General features: G+C 45.5%; 1 protein-coding gene across 1 annotated transcript in view; it reads right to left on the reverse strand.

The window, feature by feature from the left end:
* The window catches only part of zmat4a (zinc finger, matrin-type 4a), a 75,263-nt gene that overhangs the window by 7,939 nt on the left and 43,928 nt on the right, over nt 1-23,396 (reverse strand). The window contains exons 5-6 of the mRNA XM_076270312.1: nt 9,012-9,233; nt 1,587-1,683 (exon numbers count right to left, since the gene is read on the reverse strand). Coding sequence (XP_076126427.1) covers nt 1,587-1,683; nt 9,012-9,233 — 319 coding nt within the window. The remainder of the gene's footprint in view (nt 1-1,586; nt 1,684-9,011; nt 9,234-23,396) is intronic.

Here is a 23,396-nt window from a genome sequence, read left to right on the forward strand (position 1 = left end):
TATTCTGGGCGGAGGTCCAGAGTTGCTGCATCATGCCTTTTGAGAGCAAAGCACTCACCCACCCTATGGGGGAGTCCCAAGCGTCAGGGACAAGAGCGGCCAGGGTGGTGGTGGTGGAGGGGGACGGGTAAAGAGGGTAGGCAGGGAGAGAGACGGGAGACTGGGCTAGAGACAGAGAGAGTGGACCATAGCACAGTAGCCTACTGTGTGTGTGTGTGTGTGTGTGTGTGTGTGTTTGTGTTTGTGTGTGTGTGTGTGTGCTTCCTACTAGGGGCTGGTTTGTAGGGGGTATATGGCGGTGTGAGGATCAGAAGCATGGCAAAGCCCCCCTCCTGCATTCTAGGCGAGCGTGACTGGAGAGCAGAGTGGCTCTGCCGACGCAGCACGGCAGAGAACATCACGTTGCCTTACCACCCCCCGCCCCCCCCCCCCTTCTTCACCCACATCCCTGAAGACATGTGTGTGTATGTATGTGCATGTGTGTGTGTGTGTGTGTGTGCGCGCGCACACATATTTATGTGTATGTGTGTACATCAGTTTCTCTGTGGGGGAGCAGAAACCGTCCCAACGGTAATTCCCCCACACGCCTTGTGGCTGCATTTTGAATTCCACAATGCAGATTCCGCCAGAGTCGCTGTGAGCTCAGGGGAGCTTATAGCTCTTTTCCCTGATGTACCCCCCCCCTGTACCCTTGCCTGTTTTAGGAGCTGTCATTCCTCGCAGGGCTCCAAAGCAATTGCTTCATGTACTTGATGGTTTCCGGCACTCAGCACATTCACAATCTACAAACGCCACTTTCTTTGTCACGTCTCGTGGCTATCTGCAGGGCACAGTGTGTTTGTGTGACAGATATCTGTTGAGACGGCACACAGTCTCAGGTGATTCAAACAGATCTGCAAAGGGAAGGGACACTTTGTTTGTCTGCGGTATCTATGGTGACCGTACGCTGAACGCTGACTCTTTGTTGACTCACTCAACATTTTTTTTTTTGTTGGTGCTGAGCGCTTAAGAGTTGCCAAGCGCTGCCGGTTAGTCAAGCCTAATGTGCATGGTTAGCTCCTTCGGGCAGTATGGCCACAGATTAGTACTAGTGCACAATCACTGGGAGAGAAAAAAAGAGAGTGGCGTAGTTGGATGAGTTGAAAATTGTAATTGCTTCCAATAACTCTGTAATGGCCTAAGAGAAGAAAAAAAAGCTAAGCTAACAAAGCCTCCAGCATGCTAAACAACGCATCCCCTTCCCTATCTCCACAATACTCCACATTCTTCCTCCATAACTCGCACCTCTCTCGTACTCCCTCTTTTAAACTCTCAAACACTGTCAGCATATTTGTTCAGCTCCAGTCTTCGACCTTTCTTTAGCAGCAGCAGCAGCACCACCAGAGGGCTAGTGGAGCAGATGGAAAAACCGAGGGGTTTCCTGTGAGCTGAGCACGCACTGGGGTATGTGTGTGTATGTGTATGTGTATGTGTGTGTCTGGTTGTGGAGTGAGAGTGTGAGCGCATGCAGCATGGAGTCTTGAAGGTGTGTACTTGTGGTGGTTGGGGATGGATGGGTGTAAAGATTTAGGAAGCACGCTGCCTACTTGTTTTGGTGCTTGGAGCCCTGCAGATGTGCGTGGTACTGCGCCACGGAGTTGAGCGTTACGCTGCAGACATCACAGGTGTAGCTGCGCTTGAGACCTGGATGGAGGGAAAAACAGGGAACAACACACAAACAGAGACAGACACAATAAATATGTGATGTGAGGCATACTACCAACACTCCAAGAAACACACACAAACAATCCAAGGCAATGGCAACATATCAGTCCAAAGTAGCCTAGCACAAAACAAACTCTTTTTTTATCTGTACTTAAATTCATTGAGGTGCTGGCGATAGGAAGCTTGCGCACTGTCAGCACCGTCACATACAGCCCACTACACCCTCCATTTAGCAATAGATATTCTTAAACAACCCCTATCTGTGGCCATCATCTCATTTGCAGACAATGTTCTTCGGTTTGAGGGGAAGGAACCGAGAAAAAATAAACTGCTGTTCTTCAGGGGGCTGATTAAAATGCGACACGATGAGCCAAACCAATCCACCCCCCTGCGCCACAGACCCTGTTCATTTACCATCCAGAGTGATCAATTACGTCGGAGGGCACACTGTATGGTACGGGGGCCCTCCCTTATCATGTCAGGACAATAAATTGGGAGTCTGGGGAAGGAGCGAGAGATAAGCGCAGCCCCTATCTCCCCCACCCAGCTGTGTTTAGGAGTCGGGTCAGCGCTCCAGTCTGCTTCCCCCTCTGCCGATTGACTCCGCTGATTCCCAGCTGCACGAGTCCGCAGCCAATTAACGTGTCATCGATATAGACATGTCACACGCTGCTAAGGTGTGCGGAGGTTAGAGACACCTTGTAGGTTGAGGGGGAACCGAGGATAGGTGTGCGCACGAACAGGGAAAAAAAAGGGTTTGTGTTGGGTTAACAGACACCGTGGGTGTGTTTGTGCTCGAGGAAAGACTTTGTTTTTCTCAGTCTACAGAGCCCTTTTTGAATTTACAAAGCGAAGATGTGGGAATTCGGGACTTGAAGAAAAAACGTTTGATGGAGAAGTTTTTGAACTGGAGCGTCTGCAAGCACTTTGTCTTCCTGTTGACTTTGCGTGGCTCAGAAACAGTCACTGCTAAAGCGATTAAATGGTCAACACTTTCCCTTGCCATCATCAATATTTTTTTCCCCCCAGTGCCCTTGTGTTAGAGTGTGGAGGATTAAGTGCCCCGAGTAATTGCTGTCATGTTGCACTAATGATATTGCGGCTTGAAAAATGGCCAATGCAATCTCCGCTCTCCAAATTGAGTTAAGCCTATAAACAATGTTTGGAGAGAAAGGGCAAAAATGAATGAATGATCCATTGCTTCTCTGTTGGCTCGTCCAATTTCCACATTTCCCCACACGTGTCATCGCTTGGCAGTTGTGTTGTCATTTCTAATAATTGCCTCAAATAACCTGAAAGGTTGAACGCAGCTTAGGGATATCAAAGGCCATTTTTAAAACACATAACACGGCAAAAAGAAAATGTTACAAAGTGATCATATAAGAAAGGACAAAATCAGCTTAGGGCAGATGTTTTCGGCTGCCTGATTGTTTACTGTGATGGAATGTGATGGCAAAGAGAGACTGAATGTGAGGACATTATTGTTTGCTGGCTTGTGAATCACACAAGTGTGAATGGGGGCTTAGTTGAGCTGGTTCTGTGGGATCACAAGGGATCACGTTGTTCCTGACCCTGACCCACACCCCCCCTCCCCTCCACGTCAGGGGCAATGTTCTCTGTGGCCGTGGCCATTTCAAATTTTTGTTTTGCGCTGCCGCCTCTTGAGCCGCACGCTCACAAGCTGACATTAAAGCAGCAGCAGCAGCAAGCAGGGTGCTCAGAGGTGGCCTTTTGACAGGACGCTTCTGAAATGCATTCTGAAAAGGTGAAATAATGTACCGCCGACTTGGCATCCATCACTGCCAGCCACCTGAGGTGCCTCCTGCGGTGGTGCCCTGCATGGGCAATCATCCACCCGTGCCACCGTGCCCAGTGTGCATCACGGCACCCCACGCCCCCTCCCCCTCCCTGACCCACTCAGCCCCACAATCCCCTGCGAGATCTGTGGCTTCTGCAAGGTCCTCACTCAGCACGGAGTGGCTGAGAGGAGCACATTCATTTCAGTTAGGCTGGATTCAAAACTGTCTTTGAGAGAGGGGGAAGTAACAGGTAGCAGGATAAATGAATGGAGATAAAATGCAGAACAGCCTCACCATTTATTTCCCCTGCACCACTAGTGCCTTTCCATGTATCATTTTATACCAAGAAGGCAAATTATTACCTTTAATACTCTGACATATTATGGTGATTTGTCTCTTCAAAAAACGGAAAGTTTGTACTTTTGTTCTTTTTTAGAAATGTAGCCAACATTGCTGTGTCACTCACTTAGTCACATAGCTCATAGCTCAGTCTTTAATATTGATTTATTTAACAGCATTGGACTTGCCTGCCACAGGCAACACTAGTTGCCTTTTACATCATTCAGAATGAACATGTTCAGTATTTTGAGTTTGAACTGTAGATGCACTCTGCCATTTTGATGGGCAGCCACTGGACACTGAGCACTGTAGCTGGACATAGAGATTCCCATAATTTATTTATATATACACTGGTTGCTACTCTTGGAAAAATATTAAGGTGGTTGTAATAGTGCACTTTGTGTAAGCTAAATTTACCTTTGGCCATCTGTTTCCTTCAGATGGTACTTATCATGCCCAGATCCTTTCTAGCTATGGTAGAGCACCCAAGCTGAAAGAGCATATGGTTCATTTTAAGAAGTGGACATCACATGGGACACAATTTAGGACACAACGAGCAATTCAGTTTAATGGCAGAAAAGGGTACAGCACATTCAGGGGATTCATTAACCCAAATCTGAACCTTTCGTCACACAGCTATTTTTCTTTTATTATACCCTTTAATCATGTATGTCATTGGATATGGTACTGTAAGAGTCATTTAGGAGTGAATTCATTTGGAGCGATATTGCATCATTGCCACTGGCCTTGAAAATCTTAATAAAATATACCAATTATGGTGCAAGCAGTGATGTGTGGCAGCGGCTTATGCTGAAAGGTGTGAACGCATAATTTTTTTTAAAAAAAATCACAAGCTGGCATCTGTTTTAATACTGAGCAGGTGGCATCAAACACATCCTAATCATTACCCATAGATCTATTTACACGGCTGTTTGGAACAAAAAGAGCATCAACGATGAGGATTAAAAAGCTTTAAGATGATACCGATGCTGACAGTCAGCATAGAGTGCAGCATGATTTGTTTAAATACTGTGTTTGGCAATGCAATAAAGGAATCAGCAACATGTCATGATAAAATAGTGTCACAGTTGTTTTAATCAATACAAAAACGGGCTTGTTTGGCCGGCCAGTGATGCAATGTTCTACTGTCCATTCTGACAGATGAGCAACTTGCCCCATCGTGTGAACCTGTGATTCTCTAGTCTTGCAGTCTGCCATTAGGGCAGTAATAGATCTATTCCTGGGTCAGGGGAGGCACGGAGAACAGCATGTCGACAGGATGGATTGCTCCAAAATTGAGATGGCAGAGTCCTGGGAGGAGGCCGGGGAGAGGACGTGCCAAATTACATCCTCCGCCGCGTCCCTCCAATTAATGGCGAAGACAACGGGGTTCTGCAGGAGGGAGCCCAGTTTGTCTGCGGCTCTTTTGAATGACGGCCGAAGCCATGCTCCAAATGAAACTCGGCGGAGGGAGTCCTAATCAGTGATGCAATCAAATCAGCTCGCATTATATCTCTCCTCAGTGCCGTTACGCGGAATCCAAACAGATTGATTGATAAATACCATAGACTCGGGGTGGGGGTGGGGGCTGATTTGCGAGTGTGTTGTGGCAGCTGGCTGGCCTGTCTGTTGCTCACGACAGCAGTGCCTCCCAGCGTGGCTAAAGGCCATGGCCCTCCGGTGCTACCAGCATGCAAATAATTGCTGGCTCAAGCGGTGCCCGCCCCGGCCGCCTAGTGAAAGCGCATAGCTAAAACGAGAGCAAATCAAAGGCTGCAGCATTTACTTCCGCGGTAAGCACTTTCTGTTGAATTAACGGGTGGTGGAGGGTTGGGGGTGTGTGGGGGTGCAATCCTTCACAATGATTCTGAACTGGTTAGCTAGTTTTGAGCGCGTTCAAAGGGGACACAGCCTTGTCGCTGTGACACAATGGGTGTGGCTGGAGACAGATTGCTTTGGAAGATGAAAGCAAGCAATCATCTGCATACCGCAGCATAGGGTGGGGGGGGGGGGGGGGGTATGCCAGCACTGAATGTTAACATCCCCAGATCGTCTCCATTATATGACACCACGAGCAAATGCGGGGAAAATAGCCCAATCGCCCGCTCACGCCTTTTTTTCCCAACCGAACATCGCGCTCGGTCCAGGGGCAGATAAATGGAAGCCTTCTCTCTCCGTGAGCCTAGTGGAGATGGATGAAGCGCGCTCAGGGGCGCTCTCCAGATAGCCTTTCAAAATGTAAAACACAAGTGTAATGGGTGGCCCACTTGGAGTAGGAAGCAACTGCTTTTTTTCCCCTCTGATGTACTGTAATAGAATCAGGCTTTACTGCCGCAGGGAGATGACTGGGCCTCGTTCGGGGGAGAAAAATAAAGAACCACAAGCACCCGAGCGCGTGGATAATAAGATGAGGTCGCGAGGGCTGAGCCTAGGTAGCAGGCGGAGGGAGAGAATGGATGGAGAGGACGAGAGGTGTGAGACAGCATGATGAAGAGAAAATAGAGCGGAAAGATATCCTGCCTCGCATGCCATAAATCTGAGCTAATGTCAGAGCAGGTGCCCCACAGGGGGGTCAGGGCCCTTATAATCTAGGGAGCACACATGGCTAATGGGTACCTATCCTGCAGTGTAAATAAGCAAGCACTCGCCTCTCCTCCCCGAGCGACCGCCGCTTGCCGCGCCAGGCGCTACAGTATGTATGTAGACACGCTTGCGGATGCACTTGCGCTCGATCGAAACAAGATAAATATTTCATCACGTGGCAATCTTCAAAGTCGGTCTGTGGGTATTCCCCTCCCCGAGCTCTTCCGGGTTTACGAGACAACCTCCGCAACAGCAGCCCATACACACATAAACACAACGTGGTGATGGAGGGGGCAGGGGCATGTGTATAAAAAAAAAAAGGATAAGAAAAATGACGATGGGGGTAAAAAGACAGCCGTTTCCATCGCCTGGGTGTCAGGGAGTGGGGAAAATAGTGTGAGGAAGAAAAGGCGAGCGATTGGAAGCGTTAGGAGGGGGCTCAGGGGGAGGGGAAGGATCCGACGTGCCGAAGTGCTCCAGGTTGTGAGATAGCTTCGTGTGAGTGATGGGTCTGCCAGCGCCCGCTCGGCAACCCCATGAATTAGGCAGCGCAATCCTGCCCGCTGCGCTGCGCTTGCCCCCCTCCATGGCACCCCTCCAGCCTCCACCCTTTTCCGCTGGCGCACAATGCTATTTCTGCCTGTTAGGGTGATTTGCCACATCATTATTAATTGATAATCGCCGGAGAGAAACGCTCATTAGGTGGCTGCTGAACACTGCGGCGGCTCCCTTCGTGCTGACACTCTAGCTCACACACACACACACACACACACACACACACACACACACACACACATACACACTCATCCCCATAATGGCTGTGTAGCAATTCAGAAACCTTCTGCACAACTCCCGTGCAATGATCAGAGGTGAAAACCGCTAAGAGCTATGGAGGTATCCTTGGGGAAGAGACTGTGGCTTGACAGCAAACGGTTTTACATTTGGGATGTTATTAACAGTGACTTGTCTCACATTTACTGTATACTCGCTTGTTAGCACGAAACTAGCTTACCACTTTGTGGGATGAACAAATAACCTGTGCTTAATTTGTGTCTATAGGGCAGTAGAATCTTCACACCCACACAGTGCATGCAATGATTCTGTTGCACCTCTGACCTTATTGGGGTGGATTAAAGACTTACATCTGATGTTGGCTTACTAGAAAAGATAATTAGCACCCTGTCACTGGCAAACTGGAAGTCTTTTCTCGGGGCACTGCAGTGGATTGTCTTGTAATCAAAGTAGTTTCTTATTTAGGACATTACATAAACTTAATTTTGATTGGAATCCAAATAACAAACAACATGTTTTATGAAAACGGCTAAAACAATATCTGTGATCCTTGGTTTAATGTTGAAGCTGAGTCATCCTTGAACTTTAAATAAATGCCATTGGGAAACTAAACAATACCTCTCACAGGGCTGCCAGCTCTCACATGTCGAGTGTGATTCTCAAAATTAGCCTGTACCCTTGCGAACTCACAGCACACCTGCGATTTTTCACACATTGTTTGAGGAAACATGTTATTGCATAGAGAGGCCACTGACTGCACTGTGCTCATCAAGATAGACTGCAACAAATGATCCAGCATCGACCAATCCCATTACCCAACGTCACACACAGACACCTCAGTGAACTGGCAGCCCCCGTTATGTCTGGGCCATTATGACTTATAAATTATGTGTTCGCACCATTCTTGTGCATTAACTGAGTGCTTCCGAAGAACGTGAGTGATAGCCTCACATTTTTACGTCCAAATTTGAAATGATAATTAATGGCCTTAAAAAAAGGATCCGGCAATCTATCATTCCAACAGCCTTGTTCCTCAACCTGCCTGTTTTATGTGCTCACATGGAGCGATAATAGAGCCAACATTTTGCACCGAGCACCGGGGAGACAATGTTTGGTAATTATTATTGACACACGGTAATGCGACTGGGGGAAGATAATGGGGCAACGTGTTTCTTCCGAGCCTGTGAAGCGAGCAGCAGCCCCCGTAACAAACGGCGGAGAGGAGAGGAGAGGAGAGGAGAGGCCCTGCTCCCTGCCACTCCCACTCGCTCTTCACCGCCAGAGGAGGCCAAGGTAAGGAGAGGAGGCACACGGCGCGGCGAGCCGCATTTCAATTATTTGATAAAAACATGGCTCCACTAGAGCACTCCCTCTGAACTATTTGTATAAGCAGAGCAGGAGCGAGATAGTGGGAACTTTGGCATATGCCAGGTGTTTAACATAGTAAATGGAGACGACACAGTAACAGAAAAGCGTGAGGACATCAGAGGTGATGTAGAGGATTTCATTCCTGTCAATGTAAAGCCATTAACTGAAGGAAAACTATGCCTTCTTTAAAACAGGAAAATGATTGATGTTTGGGTTCTTTTGCCTGCAGGGACAAAGCTAAAGGTGAATTGTCCTTGATGTTTCCGCAGAGCAGCAGGAGTGTTAAGGCTTTGTTAAGTTCATGCTGTTTGCTGGGGACTGCAATAATATCATGGCTCTCAACCACAGCAGTGATAGAAGAACAAACAGCACCGGCAATAAGGCTGGCCACCATTACGCCACAAGGGGTGCCCTGTGTTTCTGTACCTTTCATCTCTCCCATGTCCAGAGTCTTGCCCAGCTGCTCCAGAAGGTCGGCGCGGGCGGCGTTCTTCTTGTGCTTCTTGCCGTCGTAGTGCTGTTGGGCCATGCCGGGGTTGTTGAACCACGCGTTGCATAGCTGGCAGTAGCGGTCCGAGTCGCGGCGCTGCCGGGGCGAGGCCATGGGCGAGGCTTCCGAGGGGGCCTTCACGGGACTCGGGGGCACCTCTGTGGAAGGAATAAGATTGTATGTGAAGACCGTCTGGCAAATGAAGACATCCAGCATGTGAAAAGGTGGAGGACATGCATGGCTATTGTATGCTTCAGCTTCCTCCACAATTCACTTGAACTTCTTTTATTCACCATTATGCAAGAAAGCAAAAGACAATAGTCAGCAATACATACATACATGGCAACTAGTTAATTAGATTAGTTAATTAGATAGATTAGATATGTTAAAACAAAATCATAGTAGTTAGTTAGATAGCCAGTTAAGTCATCGTTAAAAAAAAGAATAACAAAAAAAATAGCTGTTGACTATTTGAGGCAGACAGAAAATTTGAGATGCCATGTATGGACTAGACACAGCACTCAGTTCCTGCCCACTTAAGTCCTCACGCATGACTGCGGCCCCTAATGGACATATTGGACAAAACAACGGGACGAGACAGAGCCGCTCACATCCATACCAACGCACCCCATCCCGCTAATCAGTTTTAGCACTCGCACTGCTCGCTCTGTCATGGCTTAGACAACATTTATTGGGGCCCATTTAGGGGGCATCATATCACATTTGGTGTCAGTGGGCCAAGATCGCAGAGACAGTGTTGAGGACCATCAGGTTTCTGTGGCTTTCACAAGAGATTTGCAGAACAAACACTTAAACTAGGACATGGCCATCCCTATCCATGCTATTGTTATTTCATTTATTCAATGGCTATTGTTTTTACCGCTGCAAGGCCGTGTTTATTTGATCATGCTGTATGGAGACAGTGCTGACAAAAGAGAAAAATAGTCATCCTACTCTTGCCAAAAAGCTGCTGTATCAGTACCAAACATTTTAATATATCACTGTGTTCAACAGAGAAACTAGGGCAGAGAGGACAATAGAAATGCTGAAAAAATCCATTGTTTTGCACAATGGGTTATGAACAGTGAAAAGGTATGGGATGCCTAGGCTTCTTCTGTAAACTTGTGGGGGAAAAAAGATGCCAAATTTGTTTCCAAAGGACCCACATCAAACAATTAGCTGCCGTAAGCTAAGAAGATGAAATATGGCTAAAGGAGTTTAGCCTCCACGCAAGTTCTGAATTACTGCTTTGGTGTGTGTGTATGTGTGTATGTGTGTGTGCACGGGCGGGAAAGCCTTAGTAAAGGATGACAATAGAACCGAGGGAGAAATGAGAAGAGATAATTTCACCTAAATGGGGATCCTTTTCTTTTCTCTCTTATCTCAAACCAAGGCACACTGATTCAAAGTCTTTGTTGTTAATTGTGGCCCTGTGCCTCTGCATAAACCTACAGAAACATATCCGTGGGAGCAATAAAATTAATGAGTCTTGCTTCAGTTGTCACATCCTTAATACGATCGCAATTTCCATGAGCAAACACGCAAGGTGATGTGTCTTGTTTGCAGCTTCCAGTGGTGTGTGTGCGCGTGCATTTGTGTGTGTTTGCGTGCCCTTGCCTGTCTCTTTACTGTATGAGAGAATTCATTAAAGAATGTACAACATAATAACACAATCATACAAAATTAACTAAACTTTAAAAAGATAACTTCAACATGTCTTACAGCTCACATAATACTTCTTCTTTAACTTTTTTTTCTACCAACTCATAATAAAAAAAAAACGACGTCAAAGCCGTCCTGTCACAGTAGGCGGGTAGATACAATGCTTGCTAGAATATTCATCTGAGCTTTTTCAAAGGTTGTGGCAAGGTATTACGAATCTACATCCCCCATCCCTTCACAAAGTCTGTGATCAGCATTTGCTTCACTGTTTGAAGAGGTAGGCTGCGTGACCTTGACTACGGACGTAGCACGTTAGAGCTGACTACACTTCCCTTAAATCAGATCACTCCTAGCCTCCCTCACCCACTGCCAGGATTTAGCTGTGCCATTCAGGCTGAATTCCCCACCCCAACTTTCAATTTCTTAGTCCACTTTATCCAAGGTCACTGTTTGATCCTCACCAGGCTGCTTCTTAGCTATGATTACTTTTTTATACAGCGACTCTATTGGGAGGGGGACTGAGATATGTCCAGCCTACATTTCACATTCATAATGGACTGCAGTTTATAGCTCTAGATGATGTGCTGCAAAAAATGGAAGAAGAAATATTAGACTTGAGACCTTTGTGTGAACCTTGCACATATTATATTTGTAATATTTGTAGGTGATCAGAACTGTGTACAGCAGGTGTTTGGTCAGTTCTAAAAGAAGGTGTATCAATCTGAATTGGGAATCATCAATTAGACTGTTCGGCAGCACAAACATGATTATTTGTAAATGTGTGCAGTTTTCAGCAGCAGTGTTTTTCCATCAGGGCATGTTGGACCTTGATCGTTTCAATCTACTTCTGGCAGAACACCTAGCGCAGGGCAAATCAAGAGTATTAGGAACAAGTGCTGCCGTAAAAATTGAACTCTTTTAAGTGTGCCTCCAGAGGCATGAGTGCCTTGCCTGCCAGCCGTCACTAAAGTGGCATAGATATTAGCTCCAGCCAACGGTGAAATATGGCCTTATTGATTCAGGTGTTTGGAGATTTATAGAAAAACATCCATCACAAAAAAATAAATAAAAAACTGGCACTCCAAGGAAAGTCAAAGCAAAACCACAGCCTCTGGTTTCACTCAATCTGGGGCAGATGTTCTTTATTTAGCCTTTAGTAAGTGTTTTAAGGATTTAAATCCTGCCTGGGGGTAGAATGACAGGAGATGTCGAAACATCCAATACATGGTTTTGGGATCCTCTTTAAATATGATGCCAGTGGTGCTATCCCCACTGAAGAGAGAGAAGCAATAAATGAAAACAAAAGAAATACCTTTTGCATCTGAAGTCCACATCTCTAAGACTGGTCGCAGCATGCATCTCTTTACAGCTTCTCCAGCATGCAGTATGTCTGCGGGGCTGCCTGTATATACTGTAGGTGTCTGTAGTGTATATAGGGTATATTATACACGGTGTTTGGTGTTTTAAGCCCCCAACGTCGTCTTCCAGGCCGCGCTGCATGGAAGGCACTAAGGTTAGGGTTAGGTGCCTTGAAGTCGACGGTCGCAACGCTGCCTTGAAGTTGACGGTGGGGGCTTAAACACCATGGAGCTATTATACACTCTACCAGGGAATGCTTTGGGAATTGCGGTGTTAATATCTCTGATATGTAAAGAGCTGAAGATGAAACTGCATAGGTATATCAGATGGAGGTGGTTAACTCAACACATCTCACTCTGAGAACAACTACTGTATACCTCTTCAATTTGTACAGCAAATGTGACGTAGAAGCTCTTTTTTTAAATAAAAGCTTAAAAAAAATAGCCTATAAATACATCATTTCGACAATCTAAAAGCTCCCCACAGGATGTGTGCATGTAACAAAGAATTAGATGATGGGGGGTAATCAATGTTTCCTCAAAAACTTCACATTTCGGCCCCAGCCGTGGCACAACTGGCTGGGGCCCCTGCACCATACGCCGGTGACCCGGGTTTGATTCCCGCCCCGAGGTCCCTTCCGGATCCCACCCCGACTCTCTCTCCCACTCGCTTCCTGTCATTCTCCACTGTCCTATCGAATTAAAGGCATAAAAAGCTCAAAAAAATATGCTTAAAAAAAAACATTTCACGCACGTCAACCACGAGAAACCGCCAGGAGGGGGCTACCACCACGGCAGGAGCTGTTCTCTCCTACAGGAAACCTGAATTCCACCAAGGCCCATTATTCATCATCAATATAATTTCACTGCGGGGTGTTCTGTCGGGCCCAATGTAATTATAGCAGAGCGACCTAAGACTTAATGGCCCAGCTGCTTCCCCCAAATTAAGTTCTGGGCCTTAACTTTCAGCACCCCTGTAAAGCCAAAAGGCATTTGTTACCGCTCTCCTAGTTCTCCCTAATGTTTCTATGGTCACTGGGGATGGCCTTTTCTTAACACATCATGGATGGATTGTTCTCACCCTGCCTCTATTTCTCTCTCTCTCTCTCTCTCTCTTGCCCTCACTTTCCATCTACTGTACCTCTCTCTCTCTCTCTCTCCTTTCTCTTCCTTTTTCCTGTATCTCTTTCTCTATTCCGTTTTTTGGAATGCCCTTAAGTTAAGATATTTGATCCACTCCGGTAGGTTTTTGCGGCAGAGCAGGAAGTCTCCTCTCACCACTTCAGTATATCATCACTGGCGTGCCGCTTGGCCACTTCGCTGTCGCCCGCCCCACTGAGCCCATCTGCAGCTCAGGAGAGCGCCGGGCAACGCTCCCATACCAGAAAAGGGAGCGGATTCTGCCGCCCGGTCCTCTTGCAGCTGGGCCATGTGTGTGAGGATATCAATGTGCCGCCTGGCTAAAAGGCACTTAGTGGTAAAAAACTCTTGGTAGCATAGTCGCCCAGAGAGAGAGAAAAGTGTGTGTGTGTGTGTGTGTGTGTGTGTGTGGGGGGGGTATATTTATAGACCATGGGATTAAACAACGAGAGGGCAAACAAGGACAAGATAGAACGTTCCAGTCTGCTACTCTTCTCACTCGATGATGGCACAACTGAGTGGCTGATTGTTTATTTTTGTGAGGTGGTAACTATCAAATCAAGTTTTGTTAACAGCAGAACTGCTACATAACAGAGCAAATTGCAGAATAGATTATATTACACACTTTTGAAAGAAAATGACAAATCAGTCATCAAAATGTCTTAAATGCTCTGAGACATTTAATTTGATTCTCTTCAACGTAATGATTAATAAACAAAATGCTGTGTTAAAGACCATTTCCCTATAAGCAAACTGACAAATTAACTTCATGTAATAATAGATCTGCACCCAATGCATGGATTGTCTTGAATAAAACAATGTTGTTGCTAAATATTAATGAATACATTAAGCATTGAGGCACACACACTGCACAGAAAGTGCCCGTATATTTATAACGTGCTCGTGAGCTAGACAAAACCGCTCCCCATTAGGTTTGTTTGAGAAATGGGCCTGCCAGTCAACTTTCCAATTTGAGCTCGAAGAAACAAATCAGTGGCACGCTAATGCATTCTGGCTTCTTCACCAGCGGAGTCCTGTGGAACAGATGGTAGCCAGCTCTGGGCCTGATCGGAACCAGATGCGGAGCTGTTCTCTAGTCAGCTGCTATCCGGGCTGGGATTTGAAAGATTAACGGATGAGGAAATGGATGTTGACTTTGGCAGGGAACATTGAGGAAAAACTTCTGGAGAGTTTGGTGCTTTAGTAATGGCCTATTTATCTTGACGGTGAAAAATACACAAATTCCATCTGATAATGTACTTATCTCATAAACAAATAAAAAAATAAAGTGTTCTGCATTCCCAATACGCATACAAAACTCCATGTTCCACTGCATAAATAGGGACAAACACATACTGCATTTATGAGCCTACAGTATATTCAAAAAACAACAACAATGCAAGAAGGTGCTCAGGTGGCCTGAAGGGATGTCTCATCACCGTGGAAAGCAGCATTTGAGATGTGACAGTGCTTCCCCTGGCTGGAGCAGGTGCCCAGCTGAGCACAACTGCCAGGCTTCACGGATGGGGAGCTAGTCTTGGAAATGGTCTCATGGATGGTGGTGGTGGTGGTGGTGGGGGGTAGGTCTTGGAAACGGTCTCATGGATGGGGAGCTAGTCTTGGAAATGGTGTCATGGATGGGGAGCTAGTCTTGGAAATGGCCCCCTTTACTGCTACAGTTTTTTCCCTGATGGCCAGGGTGCCAAACAAAGTGATGGATGAGTACAAGAAGCATAGTGTTTTTAAGCGCACAAACCCTTCACGCAAATTGTGGTTCCATGTGTAAGCCTGCTCCTCTCTAGAGAAAAGAAGTGCTCATCAACACTGTGTTGAACAGTGTACACATGTGGTAGCCTGTGGTCTCTTCACAATCAACACAGAAGTTTTTGCATGATGAAAAGACCTCAGTACTCACATACTGTAATTATTATTTTTTCTTCCCAATTATGATTAAATTGGGAAAAAATGCACCACAACTCACAAACCTCATTTTTCTCCTGACAATATCCAAAGGGTATTATGTGATGCCATTTTAATATTGCATTTAACAAATAAAGCAGCACAACAGAGATGGTTGCCAGCTTGGGCATCGGAAAAAACCCCCCATTATTTTTCATACCAGCAAACTAAGATGCAAAAACAGAAGCATACGCTATGGCCAAATGCTTGTCATACTTTTGAAGGGCTTTAAAAATATTTCCAAGCTATTTAAGACAAAGCCTACTATCTATCAAATACACACATACAAACAGAACATATTATGGCACACACCATCTTAGCTTAAACCTATTTTTACTGTAGCAGGCTGTGTAAGACCTACAGGAATAGTTTAGCATATATCCAGCAGCGCAGCACACTTCAATGCGGTTTCTTGAGTCCAGAAGTGCAGTATGTAGAGTAATGAAATGAATCCCATAACCCGCAGTCAGAGGAAGCACTGCATCCGCATGGAGACCCAGAGCGTACCGACTTGTCCAACCCGAGAGAAGGCACTGTGTACACCACAGCGAGAGATATTCAGCTGTTGGATCAAAAAGAGGAAGATCAAAGCTCTCCGAATCCCATGCACTTATCTGTTCCTACAATGCCTTCCCTTTTGGGCTTTGCATTTCCCTCTCTCTCTCTCTCTCTCTCTCTGCCTTATCCCCCTCTGCGAGCAGCAAAAACTAAATATTTCCTCAATGCTAAAAAATTCACTGCTGAGATGAGACGAAGGAACAGCTAGGCTGTCCGACGAAATAAACAAAAGCCTGCCATTTCCTGCTCATGTGAATCAAACATCCACATCCTTAATTACCACCATTCTGCTCCTTCAATGGGGCCGAATGGCTATTATTAGAGGTTTATAGTCACATTTTTTAAATTAATATTTTCAAAAATGTCACTGAGACATTGAGGCACTTTAATGACCTAATATGCATTCCACAACCATAATAAGCAGCCATATTCATTTGCTTATATAGGAGAAAAAATAAACCTCTAACATACACGACACCAAAACGTATAGAGGACAAATCTGCTTGGGCTTAATCCCATGGCTAACAAAGGCAGAGACATTAACAGATATGGCACTGCAGACGGGCGCTTGGAGTCTGGCCAGAGCTTTAAAATAACAGCTGTGCTTAAGACCTCAAGTGGCAGCTGAGAAATTCCTTTTCTGCGTGTCTACGCCGACGACATGATAGTAGTACAGGAAATTAACGTGCATTTAGCTTTTTCTCTGAGAAGCTTTTTTCCCTGAAAGATAATTAGCGGGTCTTCGCCTCGTTTTACATTTAAATGCGTGTTTTGTGCACTTTGCATTTCGAATGCGACAAGACTCTCCCTTCACATAATGTGTGGTTTTATGATTTTGTGGAGAACAGACAAGGCTTATGTTATGCCTAGTCCCTTTTTGTAAAAGCCAGAGAGAGGCAGGGCAGAGAGGAAAGAGAAAAAGGTAGAGGGGAAAGAGGCGAGAGAGAGAGAGAGAAAGAGACAGAAAGAAAGAGAGAGAGAAAGTGGTTGCACTGTGTTTCTGGCTGATGTCAGGCTCGAACAGAAGGCTCTCCCCGAGAGACAGACGGGTCAGTGGCTGCACTCCACCGGCCCACTAATGTTCGTTATGCAGAAATCAATAACAGCAGCCTGGGGATGCCTCAGATTCATCTTCATGACAGGCCGCATTAGAAGCCAATGAAGGGCCACTCGCTGCACAGTGAGACACTAGACTGCACCGATGCTCTAAATGGAACTGGTTAGGTGGCCCATGGTAGCTTGATTTGTGGAAGAGATAGGGAAGAGACACTATCAAGATTATCACAGTTTGACTAGTGTTTAACACTGGAAAAGGTGTTCGGTTGAGCTTTCATTAGAACTACAGTATAAATCCACCGGTTTAATCATTTTTGCTTCCTAAACAGACAATATGTCTGGTTCTGCGGAGATAAAATGACATTATGGATGGCGTCTCTGCTGCAGATCACATTTAGTGCAGGATTAATTTCAATCCCCGTCTTGAAACCTTGCCATAAAAAGTCTGCTCCCCTCTAATACCCCGTAAAGTTTGGACAAATGGACTTTGGGGTTCCTGGTGTCTGTCAGGTGTCAGAAGGATGGATGGGCCTCCGTCGAGTCCTCCTCTGGGCCCTGCCTCCTCGAGTCGCGAACCACTGGATACAGATGGCACCGCTAATGGCCAAATCTGTCAGTGGCAGGAAGTAAAGCGTCGGGAATGAGCAGAAAACATGATGCAATGTTATTCCGTAGAGAAGGTAACACTGAGCTATGCCCATGTCAGATCAGGGGCCAATTTGGCACAGGTGTAACAGTCCGACTTCAAAATTAAAAAGTTCTACCACATATTTGTTCCACTTCCAACTATTCACTAAACCAGCTGAATGCCAGGTAGAGCAGCTAATTGGTGAAATCACCTGTGTGAAGTGCACAGGTGGAACCAATACATGGTAGGTGCCTGAAGCCAGACTTTTACAACTCTGCTGTTTGGCACTCTGTTCCAAAACTCATCATTAGCTGGTATAATCCATAAAGTGTAATACCTGCCCTCACTAGCTGGTATAATCCATAAAGTGTAATACCTGCCCTCACTAGCTGGTATAATCCATAAAGTGTAATACCTGCCCTCACTAGCTGGTATAATCCATAAAGTGTAATACCTGCCCTCACTAGCTGGTATAATCCATAAAGTGTAATATCTGCCCTTACTAGCTGGTATAATCCATAAAGTGTAATACCTGCCCTCACTAGCTGGTATAATCCATAAAGTGTAATATCTGCCCTTACTAGCTGGTATAATCCATAAAGTGTAATATCTGCCCTTGCCAGCAAACCCAGACACGTTGTGTGCAGTATTTTTTCAATAACCTGTGGAATGTGCATCAGTAGGAATTACCCAGACGATATCCATTAATGTGGCAATGGCACTGGGTTTGTTCCAGTCTATCATGCATGTAATACACTCGGGGACAACAATTACCTGTTACATTATGTCTGACAGCATTCCATCTCAATACGGACTCCATTTCCAATTACCATAAATTGGGCTCATTACACTTTAAAACAGCATACAACCCATGCTAGGAGAAAACTAATCGCTTGTACCTGGACAAAGCTAACGGAAGGTGATGAATGTGCCCACTGCAGAGGAAGGCCAAAGGGCAGGGGGGACTGGCCGGGAAGTCGCGGTGATTGTAATGACATGCGACGGCAGTGGCGGAGAGTTGTGCGAGTCACCCGGCAGAGCGGCAGTCAAGACCAACCCCCCCTTAAGGTCCATCTAATTACGCCACATGAGTCCATAGCCCCCACAGATGTGCGTGTGAGACAGAGCTCTCATGGTAAGGAGGATGACCTCGTGTCACACACATGGAGCATAGGATGAGGCATACTGTAGGATGGGAGGGGTGGGGGCAGAGAGCATTGGCATGGATGTGTGTACGCGCCACTTTTCCACACAAACAGACATACATACACATGGAACACACACACACACACACACACAAATACACACACACTGACATGCACACATGAGCACAGAAGTAAAATGCACAGTACATTCCTACATACACATGTGAGCACATGGGATGTGAGCACACGCACAATACGTGACTGCGCTACATTGAATGTTTCTGCGAAAACATAAATACACACACACACACACACACACACACACACACACACACACACACACACACACACACACACACACACACACTGATTCTGAGTGTGCAGCTATCCAACAGTGTTCTCAGACGTCAAGGTCTTCCACTTGGCTGCCCTCACTCTCCCTGTGCCTTTCATAATCCTTTGTGGCTGGTTCCACCACTGAGCGCGCAGCTCCAGTGCAGGCTTTCAGCTCTTCTTTTTGGGTCAATTACCACTGGAGGGAGGCTGGCGCTGGATGCTGATGTGTGTTGAAAGGGTGACACAGCATGCCTTGTGCATAGGTTCACTCTGATAGCATAACCTTGCAGCAAATGCTGGAAAGAGAGAGAGAGCGCTAGAGATTCAGCCTTTACGCAGGCGCAGACACCTTAAAACCCTCCTATTGTGTTAGGATTTAAGGTGCATCGCTAATGTGTGGCGTGACACTGGCTGACCCAGTTCACCTGGAATTTCAAAGTGCCTGTGAACAATGAAATCAATTGAAATAAAGGTACATTTATGTTAAATGGTCATGTTTTTTGTAGATTTAGAATTGATTTTTAATGACGCTAGGCAGTTTTTATGCTTTGACATATTTTATGGATATTTATTATTCATTTTACAGCCGATCAGGAGTAGTGTTGGATATGGGATGTTGAGATGAGCACTAGTGTGGTGTTCAAACAGCAGGGCTGCAATTGGTTGTTTAGTTAGGTAAAATGGTGTTTTACAGCTTTTTTTCAAACTAGGTGTAAGGCCCTGAAATCAACATCAAGTACCAAACAGATAGTCATCTACTGTTGAGGAGCTATTTGTCCAGCCTCACTTTAGCACTTACTATGGACGGCACTCATAAATTCACTACCACACAAGCACACACTGGATAACAGAGTGAATCTAACATATCTAAAATAAGGTTCTCTGTCATGGTGCTTCTCCTCTGCTCTTTTGAGTCTCCCATGAAATTAACTAAGGCTAAGGTCACGTCACGGGGCAGCCGTGGCCCACTGGTTAGCGCTTTGGACTTGTAGCCGGAGGTTTGCCGGTTCGAACCCCGACCAGTAGGCACGGCTGAAGTGCCCTTGGGCAAGGCGCCTAACCCCTCACTGCTCCCCGAGCGCCGGTGTTGTTGTGTTGTTGCAGGCAGCTCACTGCGCGGGGATTAGTGTGTGCTTCACCTCACTGTGTGTTCACTGTGTGCTGAGTGTGTTTCACTAATTCACGGATTGGGATAAATGCAGAGACCAAATTTCCCTCACGGGATCAAAAAAGAGTATATATACTTATACTTACTTAATGCTCCATTCAGATTTTTTGCTTAAAGAGGATATCCGGCGATTTTTCACATAGAGCTCCGTTTCTCAAGGTCACTGAGTACTGTCGGTACGGAACAAAACAAAAATATTCGGTTGTACCTACAGTAGCACGAGTTGCTACAGACAGCAGCTAAAACAGCCAAACAGTGCCAAACTCTGGGGGCATGAACATGGGGGCTCAGGAACATGCCCCTAGAGTGTAGCACTGATTTCCTCTTTAATCCGATCACATTGATTTGATTAACTGTGGCCAGCAGACTCCTACCCCAATGTGGACTGGTGACAGTCCTGAACTGACCCGCATGCACAACACAACAAACAACAACAGACAAACACACGCACAGCACACAGCTGACTGACTAACTCTTGGGCTCTCTTCCATTTCCATCAAGTGATGCTATAACCCAGGTCAGAGAGTGTGCTCCCAACTTTTTTGGTGCTCCAGGGATCAGCTCCCATAGAAGCACACATGGGCAATACATACAATGATTTAAAATGGGGATGAAAACCACCCCCACACAATCAAACACATTTCCCTTGCCCAATCAGGGAACAAGTTACCCAATTACAGGGAGTGACAATGTGCGTGTGAGGGTGTTTCAGTGTTTGTGTGTGTAGGAGAAAAGTAGTCAGTTGAAATGTTATGCAAGGGTCAGGTGGGTTGGGGAAAAGGAGGGACTACCTTTTCACAGAGACCTATTGGTATTGTGGCTATGTATGGTCTAATACTGCTCTGTGAATGAATTATGTGAATATACTGTGGTCTGAAGTGTGGATTGAATATTAGATTATATACCCAAAATGAAATAAATATTGTAAGCATTTGCAATGATGTGTATATTTGTATCTGTGTATGTCTGTATTGTTTATGTACATGTACATGGTGCAATATTCTATATTTATTCAATTGATAGTATTTACGTGAATTGTGAAGTGAACAGATTGTGAAGTGATTGTATAATGGATCCTCCAACCTAACTGTAATCACGTGGGAAATGGAATTTTAAAAGGGCAGCTGTGTAACACTTGTTTGTCTGAGGAAGGACTGTAAGGGCTTGAAACGTCACTGTAAATAAATAAAAAAAAAAAAACTTTAATGGAGCTCTCCGGCGTGCGGATCTCCATTTTTCTTTGAGCTTTATGCTTCATGCCTTCCGTATATTTCCCCAACACTAAATCAAAAGCTTTGTCACTCACAAGTTGTATCACTTCAGAGACCCACAGCATCACGGATGCGCCGTAGCCTGTGCCTTGACCTCTGAAGAATACTGTCAGCCCAGTCTTCAACAGATTTTCTGTGAAATCTTACAACTGATGCCTACAGGCAAAAGCTCTTCAAACTGTGGTTTATGGCAACGCTGAAGTTTACAGCATTTCAGGGACACACTGTTTTAATGCTAATTCTGAGTTTAATTGTTTCCCATATGCTGGATGACAAAATGGGTCATTGCTTCTAATTAAGCTCCCATATATTGGTAGATTAATTTTATTAGGGGAGTTGATCATAACGCTATGAGTCAGGGTTGCAAAACACCCTGAAAGTTTGGAAAGAGTTCACATTATCTGTTTGTTTTCTAGTTGGAAAACTCACCTTAATGGTCTTATCAGGCCTTTTCTGTGGTGAGACATATGCTAGGCTATTTGTAGGTAGTGGAAAGTGGGTAGATGTATGTCACTGTCAATGTAGTTGCTTTTAATAACATTGGTTCGACCATTTGTAATAACATTTGTTAATAACATTTGTTTGACAACTAGTAATTCTATGATTTTGATTTCAAGTGCTGAATGAAAAACCTTGAGGACCACTGATATGTTACCCAGTAATAATAAAGACTATTTGTATGAGGATAGCACACCATCACAATCACATGTGTGATATCGCCAGAGAGGCCCACCTTGTTGTTTGGAAGGTAAGCCAATCTTCTGCTCCACCAGGTGCAGAGTTGTGAGGTGGTGGTGTAAAAGTTGGATGGGTTCGGTCTGGCAGCTCTTGCCATGCATGGCTGCCAAGGTGGGCATAAGGCTGGTGCGCTTGGAATGGATTCTGTGTGTAGAGAGGTATGCCACTGCCATTTGAGCATTTAGACACTTTTTTAAACTGCCGGTGCCCTTCCAAAAGTTCCGAAGTGCTATGTGTAGTCTGGGAACCCTTTACAGGGTTTTATATTTAAGGGAGTCACTGTCGATATGGAGCATGGACATGGAAAGAGACTGGAGCAATTGTATTGTGATATTTTTTAGTAAAAATCTGTACGTGTGAGATTTATGCTGGCAGCAGCGGAGTAAGCAGAACTGCCCATAAATCAGACACTTTAGAAGTCAGTGGGGAGACACAATATATAGTGTTTTTGTCTGAGATACGCATTTAGCAGAGCAACTTTCCTCTCTGTTTTCCGCTAATTTATTTGTGTGAGTTCCAATAAAAAGAAACCAGTTGGGACATCAATCTCAGCCTTTTCAAGCACAGCCAAGTTGTTTGAGCTGGTTCGCTTTTCTTTTTGATCGTTACCGAAGCAACTACCTTGAAGTTCCTTCAAGTTTTACCTGCTGGCATGCTAGAAAATCTATCAGGCCAAATGACTCTCAGGTTAGGACTTCCAGAATACAGCTCTTTTATTATGAAAGCTGAGCGTGTAAGACACACACAGCACCCAGCTAAGTTTTTATAGCTTCCTCAAAGAATGACTTCAGAGTGCTGACAAAGCACATTGCACTGTGTGCTACTCTTAATACTCCTATAAAGCGGTACATTATGCTGACTTTACACAATCTGCATTTACAGAGACGGATCTTTGGAGTAAAGAGGTAGACACACATAAACACAGAGCCAGACAGCCAGACACACACATAGACACACACAGACACAGACAGACAGCCAGACACACACACACACACACACACACACACACATAGACACATACAGACACACAGACAGACAGACAGACAGACAGACACACACACACACACACACACCCACCCACGCACGCACGCACGCACGCACGCACGCACGCACGCACGCACGCACGCACACACATTCAGAAACAAGCATGAACTGGTATAAACACTACTACTATAACTACACATCCAATCTCATCAACTGTTACGCTAGTTTTCGGAGCAACTCTTTGAATCTCTAGCTCAAGCTTTAACTCAGTGCATAACTAACGAAGAGCCCCGAAAAAAAGGCTGCTGGGAGCTCGTT

Source organism: Alosa pseudoharengus, unplaced genomic scaffold, assembly GCF_046254945.1.
Source record: "Alosa pseudoharengus isolate Yale_2024_CS ecotype anadromous, Long Island Sound unplaced genomic scaffold, YU_APseudo_1.1 YU_APseudo_1.1_scf_6, whole genome shotgun sequence".
In the NCBI taxonomy this organism is placed as follows: Eukaryota; Metazoa; Chordata; class Actinopteri; order Clupeiformes; family Clupeidae; genus Alosa; species Alosa pseudoharengus.